The sequence below is a fragment of the Balaenoptera borealis genome, assembly GCF_965194805.1.
Source record: "Balaenoptera borealis genome assembly, chromosome: 11".
NCBI classification, from domain to species: domain Eukaryota; kingdom Metazoa; phylum Chordata; class Mammalia; order Artiodactyla; family Balaenopteridae; genus Balaenoptera; species Balaenoptera borealis.
The window spans coordinates 26,385,564-26,412,141 of NC_138868.1; the positions used below are offsets into that span (position 1 = coordinate 26,385,564).

At 35.7% G+C, this 26,578-nt stretch overlaps 1 protein-coding gene across 3 annotated transcripts in view; it reads right to left on the minus strand.

Annotated features, from left to right (window-relative positions):
* Positions 1–349: 349 nt before the first annotated feature.
* Positions 350–26,578, minus strand: part of QSER1 (glutamine and serine rich 1) — an 86,380-nt gene continuing 60,151 nt past the window's right edge. For 2 of the 3 annotated variants that reach the window (XM_082343665.1, XM_082343663.1), the window contains 7 exons: positions 26,274–26,407; positions 24,675–24,892; positions 19,616–19,753; positions 17,243–17,340; positions 13,866–14,018; positions 12,527–12,622; positions 350–11,283 (listed from right to left, as the gene is read on the minus strand). In XM_082343665.1, the coding sequence (XP_082199791.1) occupies positions 11,143–11,283; positions 12,527–12,622; positions 13,866–14,018; positions 17,243–17,340; positions 19,616–19,753; positions 24,675–24,892; positions 26,274–26,407 (978 nt within the window). In that variant the 3' untranslated portion in view covers positions 350–11,142. The remainder of the gene's footprint in view (positions 11,284–12,526; positions 12,623–13,865; positions 14,019–17,242; positions 17,341–19,615; positions 19,754–24,674; positions 24,893–26,273; positions 26,408–26,578) is intronic. The other variant, XM_082343664.1, reaches the window with a different exon arrangement.

The window sequence follows — 26,578 nt, forward strand, 5'->3', positions numbered from 1 at the left end:
GATAAATCCCACTTGATCATGGTGTATGATCCTTTTAATGTATTGCTGGATTTGGATTGCTAGTATTTTGTTGACAATTTTTGCATCAATGTTCATCAGTGTTATTGGCCTGTAATTTTTTTTTTGTGGTATCTTTGTCTGGTTTTGGTGTCAGGGTGATGGTAGTCTCATAGAATGAGTTTGGGAGTGTTCCTTCCTCTGCAATTTTTTTGGAACAGTTTCAGAAGGATAGGTGTTAGCTCTTCTCTAAATATTTGGTAGAATTCACCTGTGAAGCCACCAGGTCCTGGACTTTTGTTTGTTGGGATTTTTTTAAAAAAATCTGTTTTATTTAAAAAATTAAAAAAAATTTTTTTTATTATTATTTATTTATTTATTTATTTTTGGCTGTGTTGGGTCTTCGTTTCTGTGCAAGGGCTTTCTCTAGTTGCGGCGAGCGGGGACCACTCTTCATCGCGGTGCACGAGCCTCTCACTGTCACGGCCTCTCTTGTTGCGGAGCGCAGGGTCCAGATGCGCAGGCTCAGTAGTTGTGGCTCACGGGCCTAGTTGCTCCACGGCATGTGGGATCTTCCCAGACCAGGGCTCGAACCCGTGTCCCCTGCATCGGCAGGCAGATTCTCAACCACTGCGCCACCAGGGAAGCCCTGTTGGGATTTTTTTAATCACAGTTTCAGTTTCAGTGCTTGTGACTGGTCTGTTCATATTTTCTATTTCTTCCTGGTTCAGTCTTGAAAGGTTGTACTTTTCTAAGCATTTGTCCATTTCTTCCAGGTTGTCCATTTTATTGGCATATAGTTGCTTATAGTAGTCTCTTATGATCCTTTGTATTTCTGTGGTGTCAGTTGTAACTTCTCCTTTTTCATTTCTAATTTTATGGATTTGAGTCCTCTCCTTTTTTTTCTTGATGAGGCTGGCTAAAGGTTTATCAATTTTGTTTATCTTTTCAAAGAACCAGCTTTTAGTTTCATTGATCTTTGCTATTGTTTCCTTCATTTCTTTTTTATTTTTGGCTGCGTTGGGTCTTCTTTGCTGCACGTGGGCTTTCTCTAGTTGCAGTGAGCGGGGCTACTCTTTGTGTGGTGTACAGGCTTCTCATTGCGGTAGTTTCTCTTGCTGTGGAGCACGAGCTCTAGGCACACAGACTTCAGTAGTTTTAGTGCTCAGCCTCAGTAGTTGTGGCACATGGGCCCTGGAGTGCATGGGCTTCAGTAGTTGCAGCACGCAGGATTCAGTAGTTGTGGTGCACAGGCTTAGTTGCTCTGCAGCATGGGGGATCTTCCTGGGCCAGGGATTGAACCTGTGTCCCCTGCATTGGCAGGCGGATTCTTAACAACTGCACCACGAGGGAAGTCCCCTGTCTCTACCTTCTTGAGCATATATATTTAGAATAGCTGTTTTATTATCCTTGTTGACTAATTTTATCATCTGGATCTTTTCTGCTTCTGTTTCTATGGATTGATTTTTCTTCTCAAATGAGATGTATTTTCTTGTTCTTTGCATTCCTGGTAATTTTTGATTTGATGACAAAGTTAATTTTACATGGTTAGGTATTGGAAATTTTTTTGTATTTCTTTATATATTTTGGGGCTTTGTTCTGGGATGCAATTAAGTGACTTAAAAACAATTGAATTTTTTTCAGGATTGCTGTTAAGCTGTTAGATGGGTCCAGAACAGCCTTTATTCCAGGCCCAATTTTGTTGCACTAGTGAGACAAAAATCTCCTGAGGATTCTACTAATGCCCAGTGTTAGGAAGTCTTTTCAATCTGCCTAATGGGAGCATGAACGCTGCTAGTTCCTGTGTGAGTCAGGAGATTGTTCTATCTGACTCTTTCTGGTGGTCCTTTACTTGACCTTGGTAGTTTCCTGCCACATGTAAGCTGGTCAGTCAGTACTTAGTTGGAGTCTTGATGGGAACCCTCTGCAGATCTGCAGAACTCAATTTTTGTGCAGCTTTCTCCTCTCTGGTACTCTGCGCTTCACATTCTAGGTGTCTAGGCCTCCCCAAAATCTGAAGTTTGTCTCAATTTAGCGAGACCTACAGGCTCTGGGTTCACTGTTCCTGTACCGTGTCCTAGAAACTTTCCAGATAGTGAGCTGCGACAATTGGAGGGCTCAAGTCATTTGTTTCCCTTCTCTCAGATTACTATCCTGTGCTGCCTATTGTTTAAATGTTTGAAAACCATTTTCATAATTTTGTCCTCCTTTATAAAGCAGAGTTACATCTGGTCCCTGTTACTCCATCATGGCTGAAAGTGGAGGTTGCCAGTAAAGTTTTGGCCTTTATCCTAAGAGCAATAGACGGCATTGAAGGGTTTCCAGTGGTGTTTAAAATCACTGACTGCTCTGTAGAGAATGGATGGAAGGAAAGCAAGATGGGAAGCGGGGGAAACAGCAATTCACAGATTACTATAGGCCATTACTACAGTTGATGGTGGTTTGGACCAGTAAAATGACAGTGGAAGAAGAGAACTGGGGAAAGGTGAGGTTTAGTTAGGAACTGACAGGATGTTATTGCCTGTGTGAATTTCAAAGAATATGTCTCAGTGATGAAAGTCTTTGATCTCTATGATGAGGGAGTCTCATTGTGAACCTCTGAAAATCTTATAGCAGATGAGAGCAGTGTATATAAACTGTGTTCTTGCTTCCTGGTAGACCAGAGATAATTTCAAGAAAATCAGTGATGATTTTCACTTTTTCTGTGCCTTAGTTGATACGTTAGTGGTTGTTATGGACTGAATGTTATTTGTCCCTCCAAATTCATACGTTGAAGCCCTAACCTTCAATGTGGTAGGATTTGGAGATGGAGCCTTTGAGAGGTAATTAGAGTTAAGTGAGGTCATGAAGTGAGGGGCACTCATGGTGGGATCAATGCCTGTATAAAAGACACCACAAAGCCTGCTCTCACTGCCATTTGAGGACACAGCGAGAAGGCAGCCGTTTGTAAGCCAGGAAGAGAGCCCTCACTAGCAACTGACTTTGCTGGACCTTGCTAGCCTCCAGAACTGGGAAAAAATGTTTCCCTGGTTTAAGCCACATAGTCTATGGTATTTTGTGATAGCAGCCCGAGAAGACTAATGCAGTGGTGTTCAGACTCCAGTCAGTGACGACTTCTCATCGTTCTCATTTGGATGGCCACGTGTTTGTTAATGAGCAGTACGGGTATACCTTAAAAAGGCAAATTTTTGCTTTGCAATGCTGCGTGAATGGTGCTTTAATACATAATCTTTTTGATAGTGAATTGTTTGCAAACTCCTGTGGTAATGTTAATGTATTTGCATTAGTATTGGCTGTGAAAAACCTTAACTTCCTGACTTCTACTTTAGTCAAATAACATTATCTTATAATAAACTCAATGAAGGACTGGCATTGGAAAGACCTTCTGCTGATTTGCCCATTAACAGTTTTTAAGTCATTGATAAAGAGTCTATGTAAACAAGGATAATTTAAAAAAATTCATTCTGAAGCCAGGTTCTGTTAGGCTTGTTACTAGCGTTTTGAATTTCTCTGCTTCACTGCTTAAAGACAGCTGCTCTCTGATGATAGCCCATTCACTTCCATAGACTAAATGGAAGTTAAACATAAGAATTAAGAGAATGGACGCTGGTCTGTTGAGAAGTAAGCACAGAGTGAGAACTCAGTGACATGCAAAGGATGCGTTCTGTAAGAGATGTTTTCTTCTAAAAATAGAAAGAGAAAGCAGGGAATGGGCCACTGACAATATTATATTTTGAACTACTTAGAGGTCAACCTGAAAACACTTTAAACTGATTCCAAAGAAACCCCCATTTATCCATTCACCCATCTACTCAACACATACCTATTAAGTGCCTATTGTGTAAAAGTCTCCATGCTATTGGAGATATCAAGATGAAGACTATGTGGATACTGACCTTAAGTACTTCACAACTGACCGGTGACATCAGACATGATTCTACTTAATCTTATGCTAGTGTCACAGATGAACTAAGTGCTGCTAGGGTGTGTGCGTGTATAAGATACCTACTTAATGACTGTGATATAGTCTTGCAAGTTAGTAAAATACGGTAAATAATGGAGTAAGGCCATTTGTACCATTCTGCTGTCCCTCTCTTTTGGTGCTGCCAAACTGAACCACCTTGCATTTCTCCCAACATTCCAGCCTCTCTATCCAGAATCAGAGAAGATTAACAGCTTTAGAAGACTTTCTTACCTTACTTTCGGGATGAGAAAACATCCAGATTAGGCTTCACATGACATGCCTGAGTATAGAGCTAGTTTAGTGACAGAACTGAAACAAAACCATTCTCCTGAATACAAACTAAGTATTATGCCTTCTTCATCCAGCCCTGTTTAGAAGTCCTCCCAAACTCTGAGGCTCCACTTGATCATTACTGCTTCCGTGAAGCCTTCCCTGACCCTCCCCAAGAAATGAACCCTCATCCCGAGTATTCTGCTCACAGTGAGTACATCTAACAGAAACATTCATTTATTTTTACCAGGACTTTGTTCCCTAGTTATTCTGTCTAGAGAGTCTCAAGCCCAAAAGACAGAGGAATGTGAAGTCCTCATCCCTGGGCTCTCTCTGCATGAGGGCAAAATGGAGAAAATCATGGCCGCTACATTTCACTTTTTCATAAAATACCAGCAACTTTCCTATTATACAAACTCTTGGTATTGTCATTTTCTTCTGATGTCGCACTTACTATTGCTCATTAAGATCATGAACACCTTTACTGCAAAATTCATTGTATACTTTTCTGTTTTTACCTTTTTAATGTTCCCTGTAAATTTCCTTTCATATATCCATTTATTCATCAAATATATAATGAGAACAGATACTGCACTAGATGCTGGGAATACAGTGGTGAGGAAAACACACATGGTCCTATCATCAGACGACAGGACCAAGCAGCCACAACAGTGTGGTAAATCCTACATGAGAGGAATCACAGGGCATATGATCTGGTCCAGAGGGTTAGAACCTAGTCTGATTACTTTTTTCTAAAGAAGACATACAGATGGCCAAAAGGCCCATGAAAAGACGCTCAACATCACTTGTTATTAGAGAAATGCAAATAAAACTACAATGGAGGTACCACCTCACACCGGTCAGAATGGCCATCATCAAAAAATCGGCAAACAATAAATGCTGGAGAGGGTGTGGAGAAAAGGGAACCCTCCTACACTGTTGGTTGGAATGTAAATTGGTACAGCCACTATGGAGAACAGTATGGAGGTTCCTTAAAAGACTAAAAATAGAGCTACCTTATGATCCAGCAATCCCACTCCTGGGCAGGTATCCGGAGAAAACCATAATTCAAAAAGATACATGCACCCCAATGTTCACAATAGCCAGGACATGAAAGCAACCTAAATGTCCATCAACAGATGAATGGATAAAGAAGATGTGGTACATATATACAATAGAACACTACTCGGCCATAAAAAATAATGAAATAATGCCATTTGCATTAACATGGATGCAACTAGAGATTATCACACTAAGTGAAATAAGTCAGAAAGACAAAGACAAATACCATATGATATCACTTATATGTGGAATCTAGAGTACGACACAAATGAACCTATCTACAAAGCAGAAACAGACTCACAGACATAGAGAACAGACTTGTGGTTGCCAAGGGGGAGGGAAGTGGGGGAGGGGTAGACTGGGAGTTTGGGGTTAGTAGATACAAACTATTACATGCTGAATGGATGGACAAGGTCCTACTGTATAGCACAGGGAACTATATTCAATGTCCTGGGATAAACCATAATGGAAAAGAATATAAAAAAGAATGTGTATGTATCTATAACTGAGGCACTGTACTGTACAGCATAAATTAACACAACATTGTAAATCAATTATACTTCAAAAAAAACCACAAAACCTAGTCTGATTAAACAGAAGTGATGTTAAAGTGAAATCTGAAGATTAAGAGATGAAGAATAGTTCAGCAGAGGGAATCTGAAGGCAAGAAAAAACATACACGTTCCTTAAGCCTGGGCCACAATGGGGAAAGAAGAACCATTCCTTAGAGGGCTTTGTAAACTGTGACAGAGTCTGGGCTAAAGGCAATGAAAAGCCATGGAAAGGTTGTGAAGAGGGGAAGGACAGGAGAAAGATAATTTTGGCTGCAATTTAAGAAAAACATTGCTACCATGTCCATTATTTTTAACTCTATGTCTTAAATGATTTTCATTGTTGCCTTATTCTAAATACTGTAAGGAGCTAAATTAAAAGAAAATCTGTTATTTGATTTGAGAGAAAACAATAAACTATATACATCATATAGGTAAATTACATAAAACATAAGCTATTCTTATAAAGCAATTTCTTGACTCCTGATTAACATCACAAAATAGATAAGGCTTAACAATAGACTAATAGGTAATTGTATCTTCCTTTTATTTGAAACCAGTCAGTTCTAAATTATTCATGCTAACTGAAGAACAGATACATACGTAACCTAAAATGATCAATGATCCAGATAATTTCTGTTTCACTTAGGAATGTGCTTTTCAATTTTCATTTGAACATGGGTGTCTCTGAAATTTAGGACTTTACTTAAAGCCATACCACAGAAATGGGCCAATCCATACAGGCATAAATCTTGTGATCCATCCCATACTGGGAACTAACAGTATGTTCTAGGCTGATGTCAAGACTTAGTAGAGAGTGATTTATATCTTTTTAAAATACATTTTTCGTATTCTTTGACTTTTTTTTGTACAAGAATGAGTAGCTTTATTATTTTTCTGGTAATAAAAACATTTCCACATGGAAAGCAAAGAGTAGAAGTATCCTCTTTCCCACCTTCCTTGAGAAGGTCACGTTAAATAATTGAGTTTAGAGAGCTTCTCTGAGATACAAAGTATATTTTTTTTAAAAATGCTAATAAAAAGAACCATATAGTAACAAGGCATTAACAAAGCAGTGTAGTATAAGTACTATTATTTAGGTTTGCCATATGTATAATTTGAATAATGACTATTTTCTAAAATATATGAATGATGACCATTTTCTAAAATGAACAGCAATTTCAGCAGCCAGTGGAGAATAAAACAGAGATGTTACAGAATTTTAAAATTTTTTGATAGAGGTCATTGATTAAAGATTTATTTTTGTATTGTGTAAAAAAAATCAAGGAATGAAAAGTAAGTGCTTTTATAATCAAAACTAAAACCTAGCAAATATGCTGACAATATTTTTACTTGAAATACTTAACATTTTTACATATTACATGAGAGTAAAGGCAGAATCTTATTCTGAAAATTAAAGGATCAGTCAAGACAAAATCCTTTTTACTTATTCAACAGTTTATATAGATAAAAAGTATCTGGATATCAGCAATTACTTCTAGCTATGCATTATTTTCAAATAAAAATTAGAAATTATAGAACTTATACTTCTTTATAGGAGGAAAAGGGCTAAAAGAGTTGTATCTTAACACAGAAACTCCTAAATACTTTCTGATATTGTCAGCTGAAGCTGAATAATTCATCAAATATTGACTTAACCATTTGAAAAAATGATGGGTGGGCCCTTTACCATTTGTACCTAATAACTTTACTTAGGACTCTATAATGTACGTTGAATCTGTAACATGATGATACATGGATAATACCTCAGTTTTCACTTCTTAAAAATAAAAAAACCAAACCCCAAAACATTCTGATCTTGTTGTTTAAAAAATTGTTTTCATTTTAATGATCTGAGTTAGTAACAAACAAATATACAAAATTGTCTTTCACATTTCCATACATTGTATTATGGACCACTTAAAAACTCTGGACTACAAATGCAGGTTTCTTTGTATCCTTAACTTCAATTATTGTCACTTATAAATAACAGTGATTTGCGAAAACATGCATTTGTGAACACAGGTGCCAAAAGTCGTACGTGTAAGTTAATGTACAACCAGTAGTGTACATTGTTCATTTGTGCAGTTATGTGTCAAGTGTAATTGACACAGAAGCAGTTATCCTGGGATATTTCACTCTTTGAAAAGCATTTCTGAGAAACAGATGGAACTACAGTTTAAAACAAAATTGTATTCTATAGATACAATAAAATTCACAACGTGTACATCTGAAGCAACTTCTGGGACCCAAAGCTGATTCAATAACCCTGCTGCCATATTAGCTTTATGGGTATATCTCCAAAATCACAGGTTGGAAAATAGCTGCTTTAACAAAAATAAATATGTATATTAAAAGGAAAGTGAGACTTTGAAAACAGTAATGATGTGAGTCATCTATAATTTTCACTGTTTTAGAAATTAAAAGAAATTTAGAAATTTAAAGGTAATCTGAATATTTTCTAGGCCATTTTAAATTTAGATTTTTCCATCTCATCAATGTTTTCTATCTGATAGTATAATAGAAAAATGGGCAGTTTCTATTGTTTACTATAATTCATAAATCATTATAAATTTATGACTTCATTAGAAGATCAATTAAGTAGAAACTGGGTCATCATGAAATGGGAATAAGGAGGCCCCTTTTCTCTAACCACTAATCTGAACTAGAAGTAAATACCAATACAAAGTGATTTTTTTAAGGAGTAAATCGTTTCTAGGTTTCTGTAGGTAGGAAAATCCAATCTCTCTTAAACAGGTTTTCCTGGGTTGTGGCAACATGTGCTTTATCTCTTGAACTCTATCTACAACCTAAGGTTATTCCTATATTATACATTTCAAACTCCCTGGCAAGGAATGTGAATGCTAACCATCTAGGTATTTATTCAACTTCATACAAAGAAAGGACTCGTGTATGGATGTCATACTAATAGTCCCACTTCACTAAGGCCTGAGTTTGATGTCTTTGCCTATGCTATATGGATCAAATGACAGAAGATGGTGCAAAGCAACTGGCTCTCCTCCAGGCAGTATCACACACTTGGCCTCTGATTTGACTAATATGAATACAACTGCAAACAGTTGGAAGGGCAACTGCAGTTGAAAAGGAAATGGGTTATTTTCTACAGGAAACAAGGAAAGGTCTCTGTTTTCCATGGGTCTTATCATGAAGGAAATGTGGCTAGTGATTTCAAACGTCTACTTCAAGAGTTACCTAAGTGCAGGATGGCTTTTAAAAATGTTTAAACCATCAATGAATCAGGGAAGTAAGCTGGGGGAAATAACGTAAAGGTGTATACTTACAACACTACGTTAGGAGATGTAGTTATCTATTTCTGCACTTTGGAAATGAAAGAAACCAATTCTGTCCAGAGTCAATATCAGAAAGAAATATGGCTGCTTCCTACTCTTCTCCACTTAGCAAAATTAATTTTATGATGCTCTCACTGCTGATATTCTCTCATTTGAGTTAGGCAAAATGAATCTAATAGGTTATTTTGTTTTCAAAATAAGCTGCCTAAACAGGTTTTCAAGCGACTCTCAGAAATGGAACATTTAATCCTTGAGAAATTTCCATGATTACCTTGTCTAATGGCAGGTACAAGGATTGTTGGATTAAGGATTATTGCTTTCAATAAGATAACCATCAGAAATAAATATGTAAGCTTAACTCAAATACTCATTTTTCACCCAATGCTACAATGTTTATTCTCAAATCAAGTCACATGTTACTTTTAATTCTTTGCCAGTTTACCAAGGTTTTAAGTGTAAGAAGTTGGCCTGTTAACTCAAAATCAAGACAATAGCAATATCCACATAAGCACGTCTTATTTGGGCATTGAGCAGTAACACTGCTTTCTCGATAGGACTTACTTAAGGCACTAAATGGTGGTAAAATAAACAAAAGTATGATGATTAACAACTTCTTTAGAATCCTAAAAAAGGAGATCATTTAGAAGGACACTAGTAAATCTTTTTCTCAAACAAATAAGGCATCCTGTTGGCAAACACAAATAAAACACAAGGTCATGTTGAACCTAATACATTCATGGTCTCAGCTAAACTACTTGAAGAAACACTAGCTATCAAACTAAAGAGAGCTACAATAGCATGTATAAAGGTTGGAAAGGCACCAAAAGGAGGGCTCTACCACTTCCAGTTCTAAGAGTTGGGTAAGCTGTGTTTAACACTGCATGTAGTCTAATTATAAAGTTTATTCTTCAAAATGTATAATGTGGTTAATTTTTACTTCAACAAATCAGTTAACCAAGTGCTAGTTTACTAAGAAATTTATTTTCATGAATTAGAAAATTCCTGCAGTGTCTAACACAACCCCATTTATAAAGCTAAACTAATTCTAGTACTGAATGCATATTCTGGATAACACTGAAGCAAATCTGTATCAACAAAAATGGTTACCTCAAGATAGAATTCACAATAGAAATTCAATATATAACTAAATAAGATTTACTGAAAATAATGAAAAGTGTAGTACAGATACATCAAACATAATTATAACCACAACACTTTCCTTGTGAAAAATACAACTATTAGTGAAATAAAATGTACAATTGAAAATTTTTCCAAAGGAAAAACACTATAAAGGAAAATACTTTTCTTTGAGATAGGGAAAATAGTATGTCATTGTTTTTTCATCACCATATAATTTGACACAAAAAGCAGTCATAGAATTGCACCAATTCCACATCCAGTTTCCTGAATATGTTAAGAGTAAAAGGAGTTCATAAACCAGAATGCAGTTTCTGAATTTTACATTTTAAACTGATGATGTTCTCATACAGAATGTCACATCACACCAGATAGGTTTACATAATGTACAATACTTTCCGTTTTGTGGTCAGACATGAATATTAACATACGTTTTCTGCCACCTCTCTTTCATTCTGGTGTTTAGTCAGAGTCAGGAAAAAATAATCATGTTACTTAAGTGTTATCTCTCTAGCAATAAAGAAAAATTATATTTAGTGCATGCTTCATCATTTGTCAAAAAACATTTCTGAAAATAAAACTCAGTTACCCAATGGTTTACAAAGTAGAAAAATCATTCATTAGGATAAAAACGTGGTGGGATTTGAGGTCCATTTCCAAAGGACTGACTTCCTTGGCAGCACCACTGTCCTTTAGCAGAGGCCAGGATGCAAGTTCATGATCAAAGCAGGCGTGCTTGCAGGAGACCACTGCTTGACATTCAATTATCTGAGGCCCCTAGACCCCCTTTGACCACCCGCCTCTGCCGTCTTATTAGTGCTAGAAAATAGATGGAATTTTTGTGAAAATGTTAGGAGCATTTCTGCTGTACATGATTTAGAAGTTCTCCAAATTTTTCAAATAGGTCTTCCACCCATTTTACATTTTTCATACAAAGTTGGACAATTTCTTCCTGTCCTAAATCTTCATTTTTTTTCTGCACAGAAGAAATCTAAAATAAAAAGAAATACCAAATTGGTTTATACTTATCACTTTATAAGCTCTTCATGAGGGCTTACTGTTTCTATATCCTGAATGAAAAGAGGATTTATAAATTCACCTACAAGTACAGATTTTTAAAAAAAATTCCATCCATGGAGAATGACTATTTCATATAAATTTGGGTGGTCTAATCCTATCATTTTTGACTACATGGGGGCAGGGAGGAAGGCTAGGAAAAGTGGTTCAAACTTTCTCAATTACTTCCATTTGTGTTAAAAGCCGAATGACAAATTTTGGGGTAAGTTCTGCGTTTCAGAGCATTGTAAAAATAGCCAGCATACTTTACATGACCATCTTTACTTTCTCCTTTGCTAGACAGAGGTTAGATTTATGAACGTCTTTCCATACCAGACCATTATCAAACACATGATTGTACAGCCTTGAGCCAACTTAACCCTTTTTAATTAAAAAACTGATAATGCTTGTCAAAAAAGCTTACTGTCTACAACCATTTAACCTCTGAGTTAATCCTTACATCCTATCCACCAAGTGTTATTATGGTCATACATAATTTCTGAGCAACTTAAATTGATACTTAAAAGTTACAATTAAATTTTGATTATCATTTCTTCATGCCAAGGGACAAAACTCCCATTTTCTCTGCAATTAACTGGGATAAGGCCATTCTACAGATAAGGAGGACAGCAAGATATTCAAAGCCGTGACTAACGTGAATTAATTAAAGCAGGATCATTATACATTATGAGAGAAGAAAATGCAATAAAGTGCCATTTATTATGGCAACATAAAGCAAGTATAACAGCTTAAAAACATTACCACTTACAGCTCCTATGTGATGGTGAGCCTCAGATTACTCTGAGCACAACGCTTAGAGTACAGACACATATTTTTTAAAACAATTTTTAACAATTCTCTTTAAAACATTAAAAAATACTGTAGCTAACTAGTGCATATAACAAAAAAGCAGACTCACAGATATAGAGAACAAACTAGTGGTTACCAGTGTGAGGCGAGAGGGGCAATATAGGGGCTGGGGAGTGAGAGGTACAAACTGTTGGGTGTAAGGCTACAGGGATATATTGTACAACACAGGGAATATAGCCAATATTTTGTTAATAACTGTAACTGCAGTGTAATCTTTAAAAATTATATATATAAATGCTGCAGCTACAGTCTTCTTAAAGTTCAGAAAAACATACATTTCTTTTTTAAGTAAATGAAAAAGTAATTACCTCATCTTTACATATGAGATAAACATGATATTTATAATGATGGAGTGAATGATACAAAGAATACAACTGTATTTTCTCTGGATCAACGGCAAACTCCTATAAAAAGAAAAGAGTTTATAGATACATTTATTTCATGGAGCATCTGAACTAAGAATACTTTTATGAAAATACTAGACCAAAAGTCTCAATGGAAATCTTAAAAATGACTTATATGGCTAGATATTAATATGTATTAATATGGACAAGAGACTTATTCAAAATAAGATTTTAAATTGTATTTTAAAATCTTTATTCTTTTTTCCTGAATATAAATATACACTATTTCAAAAGTTCAACATTACAAAAAATTTTAACAGTAAACATAGAAGATGACTTACAAGGTAAAAGAATTCTATAATTCTTGCTTCAGAGGTAAACAAGGTTAACAGTATGTCACATATTCTTCCATGTGCATGCTTCCATATGTATAACATATATCAATAACACTAATTTTGTAATGGGAAGGGAATCATACTATACATATTGTTCTGCAATTTTATTTAACTCTTTTTCTTTAACCAAAGTAAAACTTGGATATCTTTCTATTTATTAAGCACCACTCTCCCAACAGAAATTATATGAGGGCAGGATTTTGGACCATTTTTCGCTGTTGTATTCCTAGTACTCAAAACTATATTTGGTGTACTATAGGTACCAAATTTTTTAATTGAAAGAATGAATGAATCTATCTCTTCTTTTTAAAAAGTACATAATATTATATTATCTGGGTGGCTCTTTATTTATTTAGTCTCATGCTGGTGATATGTAACTGGAATTGTTCTTACAACTAATTCTACAATGAGCAAAGGCATACAGTTTTATGCATTTGTGAACGATTCTACAAAACACATTTTTGATGGGGAACTGATATGTTGCTAAACTGCTTTCTGAAAAGGCAATAATTTAGACTATGTTTGAAAGTAAATGAATTCCAATTTTAATAATTTTACAGATATGGAATATTGAATCTTATGGAATGTGTGCACATTCACTTATCTGTATGCATTTGTACCCAGTGACACACAAAAATATTAAAAATATAATTATAAGCATGGGATGATTATTAGTCTTATTTAGAAAATTTGTGAGCACTCACCATATGCCAGATACTGTGCTAGGCAATGGAGAAAAACAAAGAGTAAGAACGAGTCCCTATTCTGTAGGCCAGAGCTGCTCATTCCTACCTGAAAACACTTCACATTTAACAACAGAGTAAAATATTTGCTTGTTTCAATGTTTGAAGTAGGATTTATATTGACAACTAGAAAAGGTATAATTACATCAATCAATATATACTTACTTGTGCAGATTTAGTAGTTGTTTTAGAAGTTCTTAGAGTTTTTTTATTATAAGCTTTGCCATTCATTTTGATTTTAGAAATAGCAGATCCCCCACTTTTTGCTTTAGAGTCTCGAGTAATTATTGTTAGTTCAGGAAAACTTTCCAAGGCATTCTTTAAAATAAAATAAAGCAAAAATAACTGACATCAGAAGAAAAGTGATCTGAACTACTTCCAGCTATTCAAAACTTATTTTTAAAAAATATAGAAATATATTCATACATGTACATAGACACAAAAAATATATGTGGGGGGGGTACTGATGGGGTGGGGTAAATATATACAATCTATACACACATACACAAACATATGTGGGGTGTTAAACATGGCCACAAATTCCCTGTAGCTCCTCCCATCAAGATGTGGAACCTATTTCCCCATCCCCTGGATCTGGGCCAAACTTATGACCTGATTTAAGCAACAGCATGTGACACTATGGGGACTCCCTAATGAGTCAGAGTGTTCCTTCTAGTAATGCCTCTCTGGCTTCAAGGCAGGGGAAAGGACATTTATAAGCTTCAACTGTTTATAAACAGTTTCAACCTTCAAGGCCACTCTTTTCCAAACTCTGTATAGGTTCCCAAGCATCTGGTATTGTGACCCCTCAAACAGTGCATTTAAAACAACTTAATTTTTTAAATAAAAGTGTAGGAGTGAACTGTTTCATTAATAGAAATAATAGAATTTTTGGCATTTCCTACCATAGTGAGCTATTTGTTTCTAGCTTCATTCTAACTTTTAATACTGTGTGCATATTTTGGCTTTGAAATGCAAATTGCTATAAATGAAAACTATCTATCATAGACATCACTATTATCATTTATAGTTATATTAAATAACTATAATTTCAAAATTAGAAATTTTGTGTTTTTTTCTGTGAAAACAAGAATATGAAAATGAATTTTTCAGTTGTTCCCCATAAACTATTGCATAAGATTTAAATATCTACTGAGTCTATTAAATTCCAAGTGGTGGCTTTATTTTTCTTTTTTAAGATTTATTTATTTATTTTATTTATTTATTTTTGGCTATGTTGGGTCTTAGTTGCGGCAGGCGGGATCTCCGCTGAGGTGTGCAGGCTTCTCTCTCTAGTTGTGGCATGCAGGCTCCAGGGCATGGACTCTGCAGTTTGCGGCACACAGGCTCTCTAGCTGAGGTGCGTGAACTCAGCAGTTGCGGCGCACGGGCTCAGTTGCCCCGCAGCACGTGGGATCTTAGTTCCCCGACCAGGGCTCGAACCCGGCTCCCCTGCATCCTAAGGTGGATTCTTTACCACTGGACCGCCAGGGAGGTCCCGGTGGCTTTATTTTAATACAAGTTGTTAGAGAACTGGTTTGACATCTCTAAAATGGTTAGCCAAAACCGGTCATTTTTAAGATTTAGTAAATATTCAGATAACAACATTCCATTGTCTGCAGAAAACATGGTATTTCTACCCAAAATATTTCATTTGAAGACAGCAGTTAAACAGAAAATACTGGACTAGGAGTGAGCAGAACAAATTCTTAGCATGGGGTGTCTTACTAGCTTCTGACCTTTTTCTTTCCCCTCTGCAAGTATCAATACATGTCAGTGAAGAATACAGGACTACTAGTCAGAGTTTGGTGTCCCATAACCTCTAAATCAATCTCAGAGCCTTAATTTTCACCTGGCTAAAATGAAGTCGATTTTCACTTTTATGTGGAGTTCAGATAAAATAGGGATGTGAGAAAGCTATACAAATTGCCCAAAGGAGTTGACAACTTATGTCCACACATAAGTTCACACAGACTTGTCTAGCAGTAATTGCCAGGACTAGGAAGCAACCAGTCCTTCAGTAGGTGAATGGATAAACTGTGGTGCATTCAGACAATGGATTATTATTCAGGCTAAAAAGAAAGAAACTATTATGCCGTGAAAAGACATGGCAGAACCTTAAATGCATATTAGTAAGTGAAAGAAGCCAATCTGTAGCCAAAGCTACATAGTGTATGGTTTCAACTATATGACATTCTGGAAAAGGTCAAATTATGGAGTAAAAGTAAAAAGATCAGTGGTTGCCAGAGGCTGGGGGAGAGAAAGGGATGAAGTGACAGAGCACAGAGGATTTGGGGGGGCAGTGAAACTACTCTGTACGATACTATGATAGTGGTTATGTCTGTCCAAATCGATGGAATGTACAAGAGTGAACTCTCACGTAAACTATGGACTTTGGGTTGTAATGATGTGTCAGTGCAGGTTCATCAGCATGACATTCTGGTGGGAGGCGCTGGAAATGGGGGGTTATTCAGGTGCCGGGGCAGGGGACACACAGAAACTCTGTCCTTCCTGCTCAATTTGGCTGTGAACCTAAAACTGCTCCAAAAAATAGTCTATTTTTTAAAAAGCTAAAAACTTCTCTTTAGAGAGATATAATCAAATGATTCTAGGTGTTACATGTTATACTTTGAATAAGAAAAGCCGGGAAATTTTTGACTACTAAGTAGCTTCTATGATATATTTTCTGAGTTTAGATTAGCTTTTTGTTCGCTATTTCTAGTAACACCAAAAACCAATTTATAGTGCCAAGATAACGTTAACAGACGTATATACCTCCTACCATTAGGTGAGGATCAATTTTTCCTCAGATACTGAGTAATGCAGGCAAGTAAAGGGAATTTTGATAACTGTGCTAAGGCCAATTTTAAGTATATATGAAATGTGAAATTTTTAAAGAGGTTTAAAAGGAAAAACAAGATTGGAATACAGTAGTTTAAAGGAAGTATTTTTGAAAACATTTGGAAATTATTATATATAAGGAATACTAGATGAATATAAAAACCTGAAAAATGAATTTAAGCAGAGAAAAGCAAATGATTAACACTAAGAATATACTTAATAAAATAAAAAGACAAGCTCAGACAAGACTCATAATGAATAAAAATCAAATTTTTGTTGGGTGGAAAAATCTTATAAAACTGAGAATGGGGCTTCCTTGGTGGCGCAGTGGTTGAGAGTCTGCCTGCTAATGCAGGGGACACGGGTTCGCGCCCCGGCCTGGGAAGATCCCACATGCCACGGAGCAACTAGGCCCGTGAGCCACAACTACTGAGCCTGCGCGTCTGGAGCCTGTGCTCTGCAACAAGAGAGGCCACAACAGTGAGAGGCCCGCGCACCGCGATGAAGAGTAGCCCCCGCTTGCCACAACTACAGGAAGCCCTAGCACAGAAACGAAGACCCAACATAGTAATCAATCAATCAATCAATAAATCTTTAAAAAAAAAAAAAAACTGAGAATGACTTCCAAAAATTTTCTTTCCTATTATATCTAAGACTATGATTGCCACTGAGTTTGCTAATAAACCACCTGATGGAAATACCTTGAATGACTGATCCAAATGAAGATTCAAAAGGAGTCTCTTTCGGTTATCATTCAGCATGCTATCTATTTTTTTCATATGAGGCAAAAGTAGCTCATCTAAAACAAGATAAAAATTTATTGTGACAGGATAAACTATCAACAAAAAAACTTGTTAGAAATACAGCTTTTCTTAAAACATTAATAGATTGACATTAAATTCACTGATTATGTAAAGTATTGATTTTAAAATATTGCACATGAGGCTTTTTGAACAAAAGTTACCTTGAAAAAATAGGTTTACAATAGCTAAGTGAGAAAGAAGCAGCATAGTGTGATGACAGAATCAAAAGTCCTGGGTTTTAACCCCATCTATGCCACCAGAATTGATCAACCAGTGGGCAAACTGCCTAATCTCTTCAGACCTCATTTACCATGTGAACGATAACAGTATTCCGAAACATAAATTTAACATTAAAATTTTTAATAAAATACTGAGCATGATATTCTTAATTCACTATAGTTTGGGGCAAAGAAAAAGTAGGGCAAGAAAAATAGTCAAAATCTAGTTTCAAATACACAAGGGAAGAGTCAAAATAGTTATTTGAGAAAAGGGGAGAGTAAAAGTATGATGAAGGTTTCTTACCCAAAGATTATGATTTCTTTTTTACCCTTCTGAAACTTTAAGCTCTTTTAAGAGAAACACTTTCAGAGTATAAGTTAATTACTTTTAGTGCTGTATTAAATATTTTAGGTTACTAAACTATTTCTTAATTTATCAGCATAACAACATTTTATAATACTAATTAGCTTTAATGACCTTTCTGAAAATGTATATATAACCCTCAGAATCTGGTTACTAATTTCATAGCTAAACAAAATGACTCTTTATATTTGGAGAATAAACACAAGCACAGAGACCTAAGAACACTTTGCTCAAATTGAAGAAAAAGTCCTCAGTAAGGAATGCTTTCTAAGGTCACCACAACACACCTGATAGCTTTCTTTTTATCTTTCTAGCAGTGATTAAATCTATTCAAATATTATAAAAATTTACATTTCACACAAATAAGTTTTAAACATTTGTAGATTATTTTTAAATATAACCATTAAATTTTTCATCCCTCATTTTAAATGGAGAAAAAATTTTTAAAAAATGATAAGCAATAGAAAAAGAATCATTTAAAATACAACCACCCAGAAATGATCACTACTAAGAAACGCGTATTTTATGATGCAAGGAGTTTTGATTGAGAGAGAAAACGTTTACTGGCAAAAATGCTGACCTAGGGAATTAATTTTGCGTTTTGATTGTGGCTCTTCTACCACTAACTTGTTCTGTAACTTTAGGAAACACATTTAATATCTTCTCTAACGTCTCTTCCAGCTCTACAGTGGTTGATGTATGAATTACTGCCTCTGATTATATAGTCAAAAAAGCAAGACTAGAAATTAGAAGACCTTGGATTTAATCCTTTCTCTGCTACTTGCAAGTTGTGGGCTCTTAAGCAAGTCACTTAACCTTTTTGAGCGTCACTGTCTTCACCCAAAAAATGGCTGTCTAAGTTGTTCTGGGATTAATATAGAATAATGTATGTCAAAGTATGTGGAAATAATAAAACAATATACATTATTAGGCATTGCTGTTGAAGTATATTGTTACTGATTATTCATTGTTACTATCTTTTTGATCTTACACTTGTTCAACTCATTTTGATAGAAGGATAATGGAAACTGACTCGTTAATCCTTTTATTCTCTCTTCTAGTTGTCCCTGGTGAATGCTATAGTAGCTGAAGGGTAAATGTTAGTGAGCAACATTAGATATATAAATTACCAGTTTATTTCATATGTCAATTTCATCCCTACTCTACCATAAGAAGAAGTTACTAAAGGAAGAGTAAAAAAGGAATAATATTAATAAATATAACCCATGGTATTTATTGTTTTACTACTAATTGAATAGAAAATAATTACTCGGTGATGTATCTTTTACTGGACACGAATATACAATTTTAATCTTTACACCATTATTATCTGGTTCATCTTTCTAATTATTAGAAAACAGAATATATTGACATCTGGACCTTCCACGCAACTCAGACAATTGGTGAAATGTTATGAGGATGATAAAGATTCTAGAATTGAAAGAAACTAGTGGGTAGTTACATAATATTCTCATGAGTAGAAATCAATAAAAATATATTCAATATAAAATTGTTCATATATTCAAACAATTCATGAAAAGCTATGACCCCATTTTATAAAATCAATATATCAACAGTTTGTTAACTGACAACATATACAAAAACCACATATTAAACATGTAACTAACAGAGAAGAATAAAAAAGATCTAGAAAGTACTACCAAGAAACTACTACTTAGCAGACTGTACCGTTGCTCTTCTCTAAGGCTTGCATTGTGTCAGGATCCAAAGCAATGCTAACAAGCAATTCCATGTAACTCTTAAAGGTTTCCTTCATTGCTCTTGTGTTCAAAAAACGAGTGACAAAGGGAGCTGGAGGATTAAATTCTGGGAGGGAGAAAAGATGAAATATTAAATACTCCTTCCTGACGACTTTAAAAACACTCTGCTCTATAGCAAGTGCCTATAAGCAGATAAAAGGCTGTAAATAAAATTTCTTCAAATTCAAGGTTCTCCCACTCTGCCTTTAAAAACACCCTGGGTAAGAGATTCTCAAAGGTGGTTTTGCACATCACAATCACTGGAGAGCTTTTAAAACAAAACAAAAAAACCAGATTGCTGGACTTATTAAATAACAGAATCTGGGGTGGTAATAGTGGTAGTGGTGATGAAGCTTAAATGTTATACTTTTTAAAAAGTTCCCAGGTGCCTCTGAAGCCCAACACCAGCCCAGCATTTGGAAACATCTGCCCCATAGGAACCTGCTTCTCCTCCCCTGGCCCTACCAGACATCTGCTGCCAGGTCTTGCTACTTCAAAACTGATAGTTTCTCTACAGTATTTAATTAGTAAAGAAACCATAAAACACCTAATGTATGAGTTAATATATACATATCTCTTCTTTTTACTTCTACACTTAAATTACTGTAAAATTCTGGTCTAGAGTCAACACATATTAAAAAAAAATTTTAATGTAAACATAGCCTGTGCATAAAGAAAATTTCACTCAAATTCAATGGCAAGAACTGCAAGATTAGAGGTGTGTCTGAATTCTGACTCTTTTCATTCAAGTATAGAACTATTACCACGGCCTTTAACAGGGGTTCTTAGACTTTGGTCCACGGACCCCTCGGCGTCTCCCCCCATAACCATTTCAGGGGTCTCTGATGTCAAATTGTTTTCCTAATAATATTAAGATGTTATATACCTTTTTCACTCTGTTGACATTTGTAAAAGTAATGTTGGGTAAAACTGCTGGGGCCTTACCTAGCCTGAAGTGAGGCAGTGACACCAAACTGTACTAGTAGCCATATACTTTGCCATGACTATCATCTAACTGCCATGAATTTGAAGGAAAAAAAACCAGTTTCCCTTAAGAATAATCCTAGATGAAGCAATAATAATTATTAATTGTATTAAATCTCTACTCTTGAGTAAATGTCTTAAAATTCTGTGGGATGAAATAAGAGGTACATATAAAGATTTATTTATTTATTTATTTATTTATTTATTTATTTATTTCTGTGTTGGGTCTTTGTTTCTGTGCGAGGGCTTTCTCTAGTTGCGGCGAGCAGGGGCCACTCTTCATCACGGTGCGCGGGCCTCTTACTATCGCGGCCTCTCCCGTTGCGGGGCACAGGCTCCAGACGCGCAGGTTCAGTAATTGTGGCTCACGGGCCCAGTTGCTCCGTGGCATGTGGGATCTTCCCAGACCAGGGCTTGAACCCGTGTCCCCTGCATTGGCAGGCAGATTCTCAACCACTGTGCCACCAAGGAAGCCCCATATAAAGCATTTCTGCTATGAAGTATGACAGTTTTCTCCAGGAAAAGCATCCATGTAATTGTTTGAATTACAAGATGAACCAGCCACCTTTTCCCCCATTGGGATACCAATTTTATTTGAAAAAAATGACTGACAGATACACTATGCCTATTCAGACTTGGGTATTTGGCAGACATTTTCTTAACGAAGTGAACCTGTCACTGCAAGGAAAACAACTGACAGTATTTGTTGCCAATTATAAAATTTGAGGTTTCAAGTGAAAATTAGAATTCCGGAAAACTTGTTTCCACCACTGTGAGCCTGACAACATTCCAATACTTAAAGACTTCATTGATGAAATCAGTGTTGATATTAAAAATGTTATTTCTTTGATACTGCAAAAATGTATGATGTAAATGTAAGAACTAAAACCATAAGACTCTTAGAAGAAAATACAAGGATAAATCTTCATGACCTTGGATTTGCAATGGATTCTAAATATGACACCAAAAACGTGAGCAATGAAAAAAAAATAGACAAATTTGGCTTCATCAGAATTTCAGACTTCTGTGCACCAAAGGACATTATCAAGAAAGTGAAATACTGTGCTCACTTCAGCAGCACATATACTAAGAAAAAAACAAAAACAAAACTGAAATATCTACAAAATGGGAGAAAATGTTTTCAAATCATATGCCTAATAAGGGTTTAATATCTATAATATATAAAGAACTCCTACAACTCAAGAACAAAAGGAGACATGAACTGGGCAAAGGATTTGAATAGACATTTCTCCAAAGAAGATAAGCAAATAGCTAGTAAGCAACTGAAAAGATGTTCAAGATCATTAGTCATTAGGGAAATACAAATCAAAACCACAATGAGATACCACATCACACCTACTAGAATAGCTATAATCAAAAAACAAAATATAACAAGTGTTGGTGAGGATGTGAAGAAATTGGAACCCTATGCATTGCTAGTGGGAATGTAAAATGGTGCAACCACTGTGGAAAAAGTTTGGCAGTTCCTCAAAAAGCTAAACATATAATTATATGACTCAGCAATTCCACTCTTAGGTATATAAATAATTGAAAACAAGGACACAAACAGATATTTATATGCCAGTGTTCACTGCAGCATTATTTACAACAGCCAAAATGTGGAAGCAACCCAAGTGTCCATCAATAGATAAAAAGATAAACAAGAACATACAATGGTTAAACTTACAATGGAATTGTGTTCAGTCATAAAAACTAGTAAGTTCTAATATGTGCTATGTAACATGGATGAACCTTAAAAACATTATGCTAAGTGAAATAAGCCACGCTTACATGAGATATGTAGAGTAGGCAAATTCATGGAGACAGAAAATAGATTAGAGATTCCCAGCAGCTGGGGGAAAGGGAGAATGAGAAGTTATTGCCTAATGGTTACAAAGTTTCTGTTTGGGGTGATTAGGAAGTTTTGGAAATAGCTGTGACAGTTGCACAACAGTGTGAATATAATTAATGCTGCTGAATCGTACACTTAAAAATGGTTAAAAGTGGCAAGTTTTATGTTAAATACATTTTACCACATTTTAAAATGTGGGAAGAAAATGAAATAGACTATGTACATCAATGAGCTAACAGGTATTTTCACGTGACCAAAAAATGTTATAAAATCATTCATGGATGAAAGATACCTCAAAGGGTAAAACAAACCAATAGATTTTCATGTAACAAGCATGAAAAGTTGAAGAAGCTACCACTTGTCAAGTTGATCAAATAAAATCCTTTGAGTATCAAAAAAAAATATCCATAATTATCTGAAAAGGTAATCAAAATACTCCTCTCTTTCCCAACTACATAGCTAATGTGAGGCTGGGTATTCTTCATATACTTTAACCAAAATAATATATAATAACAAACTGAATACAGAAGCAAATATGAAAATGCTATTCTTCTAACTAAATACAATTGTTTAAAAAAACTTATGTGAATGGGTTTATTTAAAATATCTTAAAATTGTCTGTTTTAACTGATACTTGGTGATATACATAGATACAGGCCACACACACACAGAAAAAGTGTTTTGGAATCCTCAGTAAATTTGAAGATTATAAAGAAGTCTTGAAACAAATAGCTTGAAAATCACCAGCCTATAAATCTATGTTTATTATCAATATTTGCCTTCTTTTTAAGAAGTACTAAAAATGCTTGCCTGTTAGTGACACCTAGTGGTAACTCAAGTTACCAATGAAAGAAAATTTTCACCTTGATTGTCATTTGAGGAAGCTGTATAAATAACTGAGTGCAAATTCAGAACCCAAACTTCTCTAAACAGTAGGCAGAAATGCTAACTGCGAAATTACGTATAATGCCTTCCACACATACTCAAAGCACTAAATTTCTTTATAAATTCCGACGTGCCTACTTCTAAACAACAGTTCACAAGTAGCTTTTAAAAACAATACATTTAAAGTAAACTTCTGTACTGAAGAGTTTTTATTATGATTCTGTTTCTATCCAAGTAATCTCTAAGATCAGCTCCCAAGCAGTGATACTTACAATGTCAGAAACCATCCTGGACATCAACCTCAACAGTGCCCCCCAACACCCGATTCATCATTCAAGTTCTGCCAAGATTACATCCTGAATTTCTCAAATGTGTACTCTCTCCTCCATCCCTGCTGCCAAAACTTAGGTTCAGACTTTCAATTTATACCTGAACTGTGATGTCACGTAATTCAAATTCAGATTTTACCATGTTGCTCCCTTACTTAAATCCCTCCAAGGACTCCCCTTTGCTTGCAGGATCCCAAGCTTTTTAGCTTTAGCATGGCATATGCAGCCTTCCATCATCCTTTCGTCTTTTCCTGACTACCTTCAAATGTATGCTCTAGAAGAAGAAGGGTCAGCAAACTTTTTCTGTAAAGGGCCAGATGGTAAATATTTGGGGCTTTAATGGTCATATACTCTCTGTAGTAAATACTCAAATCTGTCACTGTAATGGGAAAGTAACTGTATGAAAATATGTAAATGAATCCCAGTGTTCCAATAAAACTTTATTTACAAGAATAGGCTGCAGATCAGATTTGGCCCACTAGCAGTAGTTTGCCTACTTCTGCTCTAGACTACTGAACTGCTAGAAATTTCTTGCATATATTACACAAGTTTGATGGCTGATGGACTGTTTCCTGGTATATGCTGTGTTTTACAGCTATCTCAGCTTTAAGTTCTAATGAAGTAAATTTCAATATATATAGCCTACATAAATGCTCTTTGGTGTCTTCAACAGTTTTTAACAGCGTAGAAGGGTTCTAAGGTCAAAAAGTATGATAACTGCTATCTATTTCAACCTTTTCACTTTATAAAAGAGAAGCTAAGGCACAGTTATCTAGCTTAGTCATGGGCAAATATATGCCTAAGCAGAACTTAATTAGGTAGCTAAATTCCCTAATTAAGGAAAATTAAATACATTTTGAATTGTCAGCATCACTGCTCCTCCCCATTAATGTACATAATCTAAAGTTATCAAGGTTTTCATTTCATGGAGAACTCACCCTCATCATCACTACTACTAGAGTGGATCTCGGGAGATGAGTCAGATTGGGATGATGAAAATTCTTCTTTCCATTTCTTCCTTTTCTTTGGTGGTGGCTCAGCCTTTACTTTTAGCTGTTTAACTTTGGGTTTCATGGAAGGGGCTTTTGTCGTTGTAGTTTTTGGTGTTGGAGGATCAGAAGTTTTACTGCTACTACTTGGCTTAGCCTGAACAGTTCTGCAATGTTACAAACAGACTTCATTAACGCACTGAAACCTTGTCAAATGAAAATAAATTAGACAAGGGATTTCCCTGGCAGTCCAGTGGTTAAGACTCTGCGCTTCCACTGTAGGGGGGTGGGTGCGGGTTCGATCCCTGGTCAGAGAACTAAGATCCCACATGCCGTGTGATGCGGCCAAAAATAAATAAGATAAAATAAATTAGACAAAAACCCGAGAAACACTGGTGAAGAAAAGTTTATTTACCTCACCAGTATCTCCGAAATAAAGTCTAAGTCCTACACATCTCCAATGGTGGTTCCTCCAAAAGTCTTTTGAAATATACTCTTTAACCACTGACATTCAATATTCATTTAATAAGGGACTATATTAATTCCATCCCTATTTCTCTCTCTCCCTCCACTCTTCCTTTCCCTTTGTAAATTCATTTTCCTGACTATGAGGCTGTACACGGCAGATGAGCAATGGACTTATAGTCACGTCAGAAACTCTCGCAGGCTCTGGTGGTGCCAGGTTTTGATGTGGAATCCCAACTGCACCTGTTCTAGAGCCCCTCAATAAGATTTGCTATATACTAGGTTCTGGAGATTTGAGGGAGTGGATAAAATTGCATCATAAAAATAAGGTGGGCTGTGTCCAATAAGTTGGAATCTTCATTAAACTAGATCTTCCTAGCACTAGATTGAGAATATCAAGGTTCACACTCCCTTTTCCCACACAGATCAAAGGGAATGTGGCTAGGTCATCTGTTTTCCAAATTCACGCTCTAGACAACCCAGAGTCACATTAATACATGATGACAATTCTACTGTACTTGTAATGTACAGGCTCAATTTTTTTCATTTTAAATTTGACATTCCATTATTATTTTCACTTTATTTATGGATAAAAAAGAGGGCTTAGAAAGGTTATCTATTTTTTCTTTCTTCCTTTTTTTTGGCCACACCGCATGTGGGATCTTAGTTCCCCGACCAGGGATCGAACCCAGGCCCTCTGCCGTGGAAGCATGGAGTCTTTTTTTTTTTGAAGCATGGAGTCTTAACCACTGGCCCACCAAGGAAGTCCCTAGAAAGGTTATCTTAATCTAGGTCACAAAAAGATGGATTCAAACCTTTAGACGGTAAATCCAATTTTTTTCACTATACTAGGGTGACACCAAAAGGACTCAGGGAAGAAAAGGGTACCCATCCCACCATGATAGCGATGGGCTTTACAGTTCCCATCTCATTACTTCAAAAAGAATCACTTATTACATCAGGCACTGAATTTTCAGACTTGTACATAATGGCAAAAAAAAAAAAAAATCAGCCTCTTTAATTGATGTAATTCTTTGTACAAGACATTGCCAATAATAAGCCTTCCAATAATTACTACAATACCTGATAGTTTGTGAAGGCTTATTTCTTGGCTTTTTGGAACACACTCTGACATACTCCTTTTTGTTAGTGTTTTCAATGAACTTCACATATATCCTTTTGTATTTACTCTTTGCATCTCCAAAATATCCAAGGTACTAAGGAAAGAAACACTTTGAATTACATAATTGTACATTCTGTACACAAAATATTACTTTGTTGTCTTGATAGACTATCATAGAGCCATCCTTCAAGGTTTTCAACATGCAGCTCTGGTCAGGCTAATTGTACCCTCAATAAAAATAATTCCAGCCTCACTCTTAACTGCA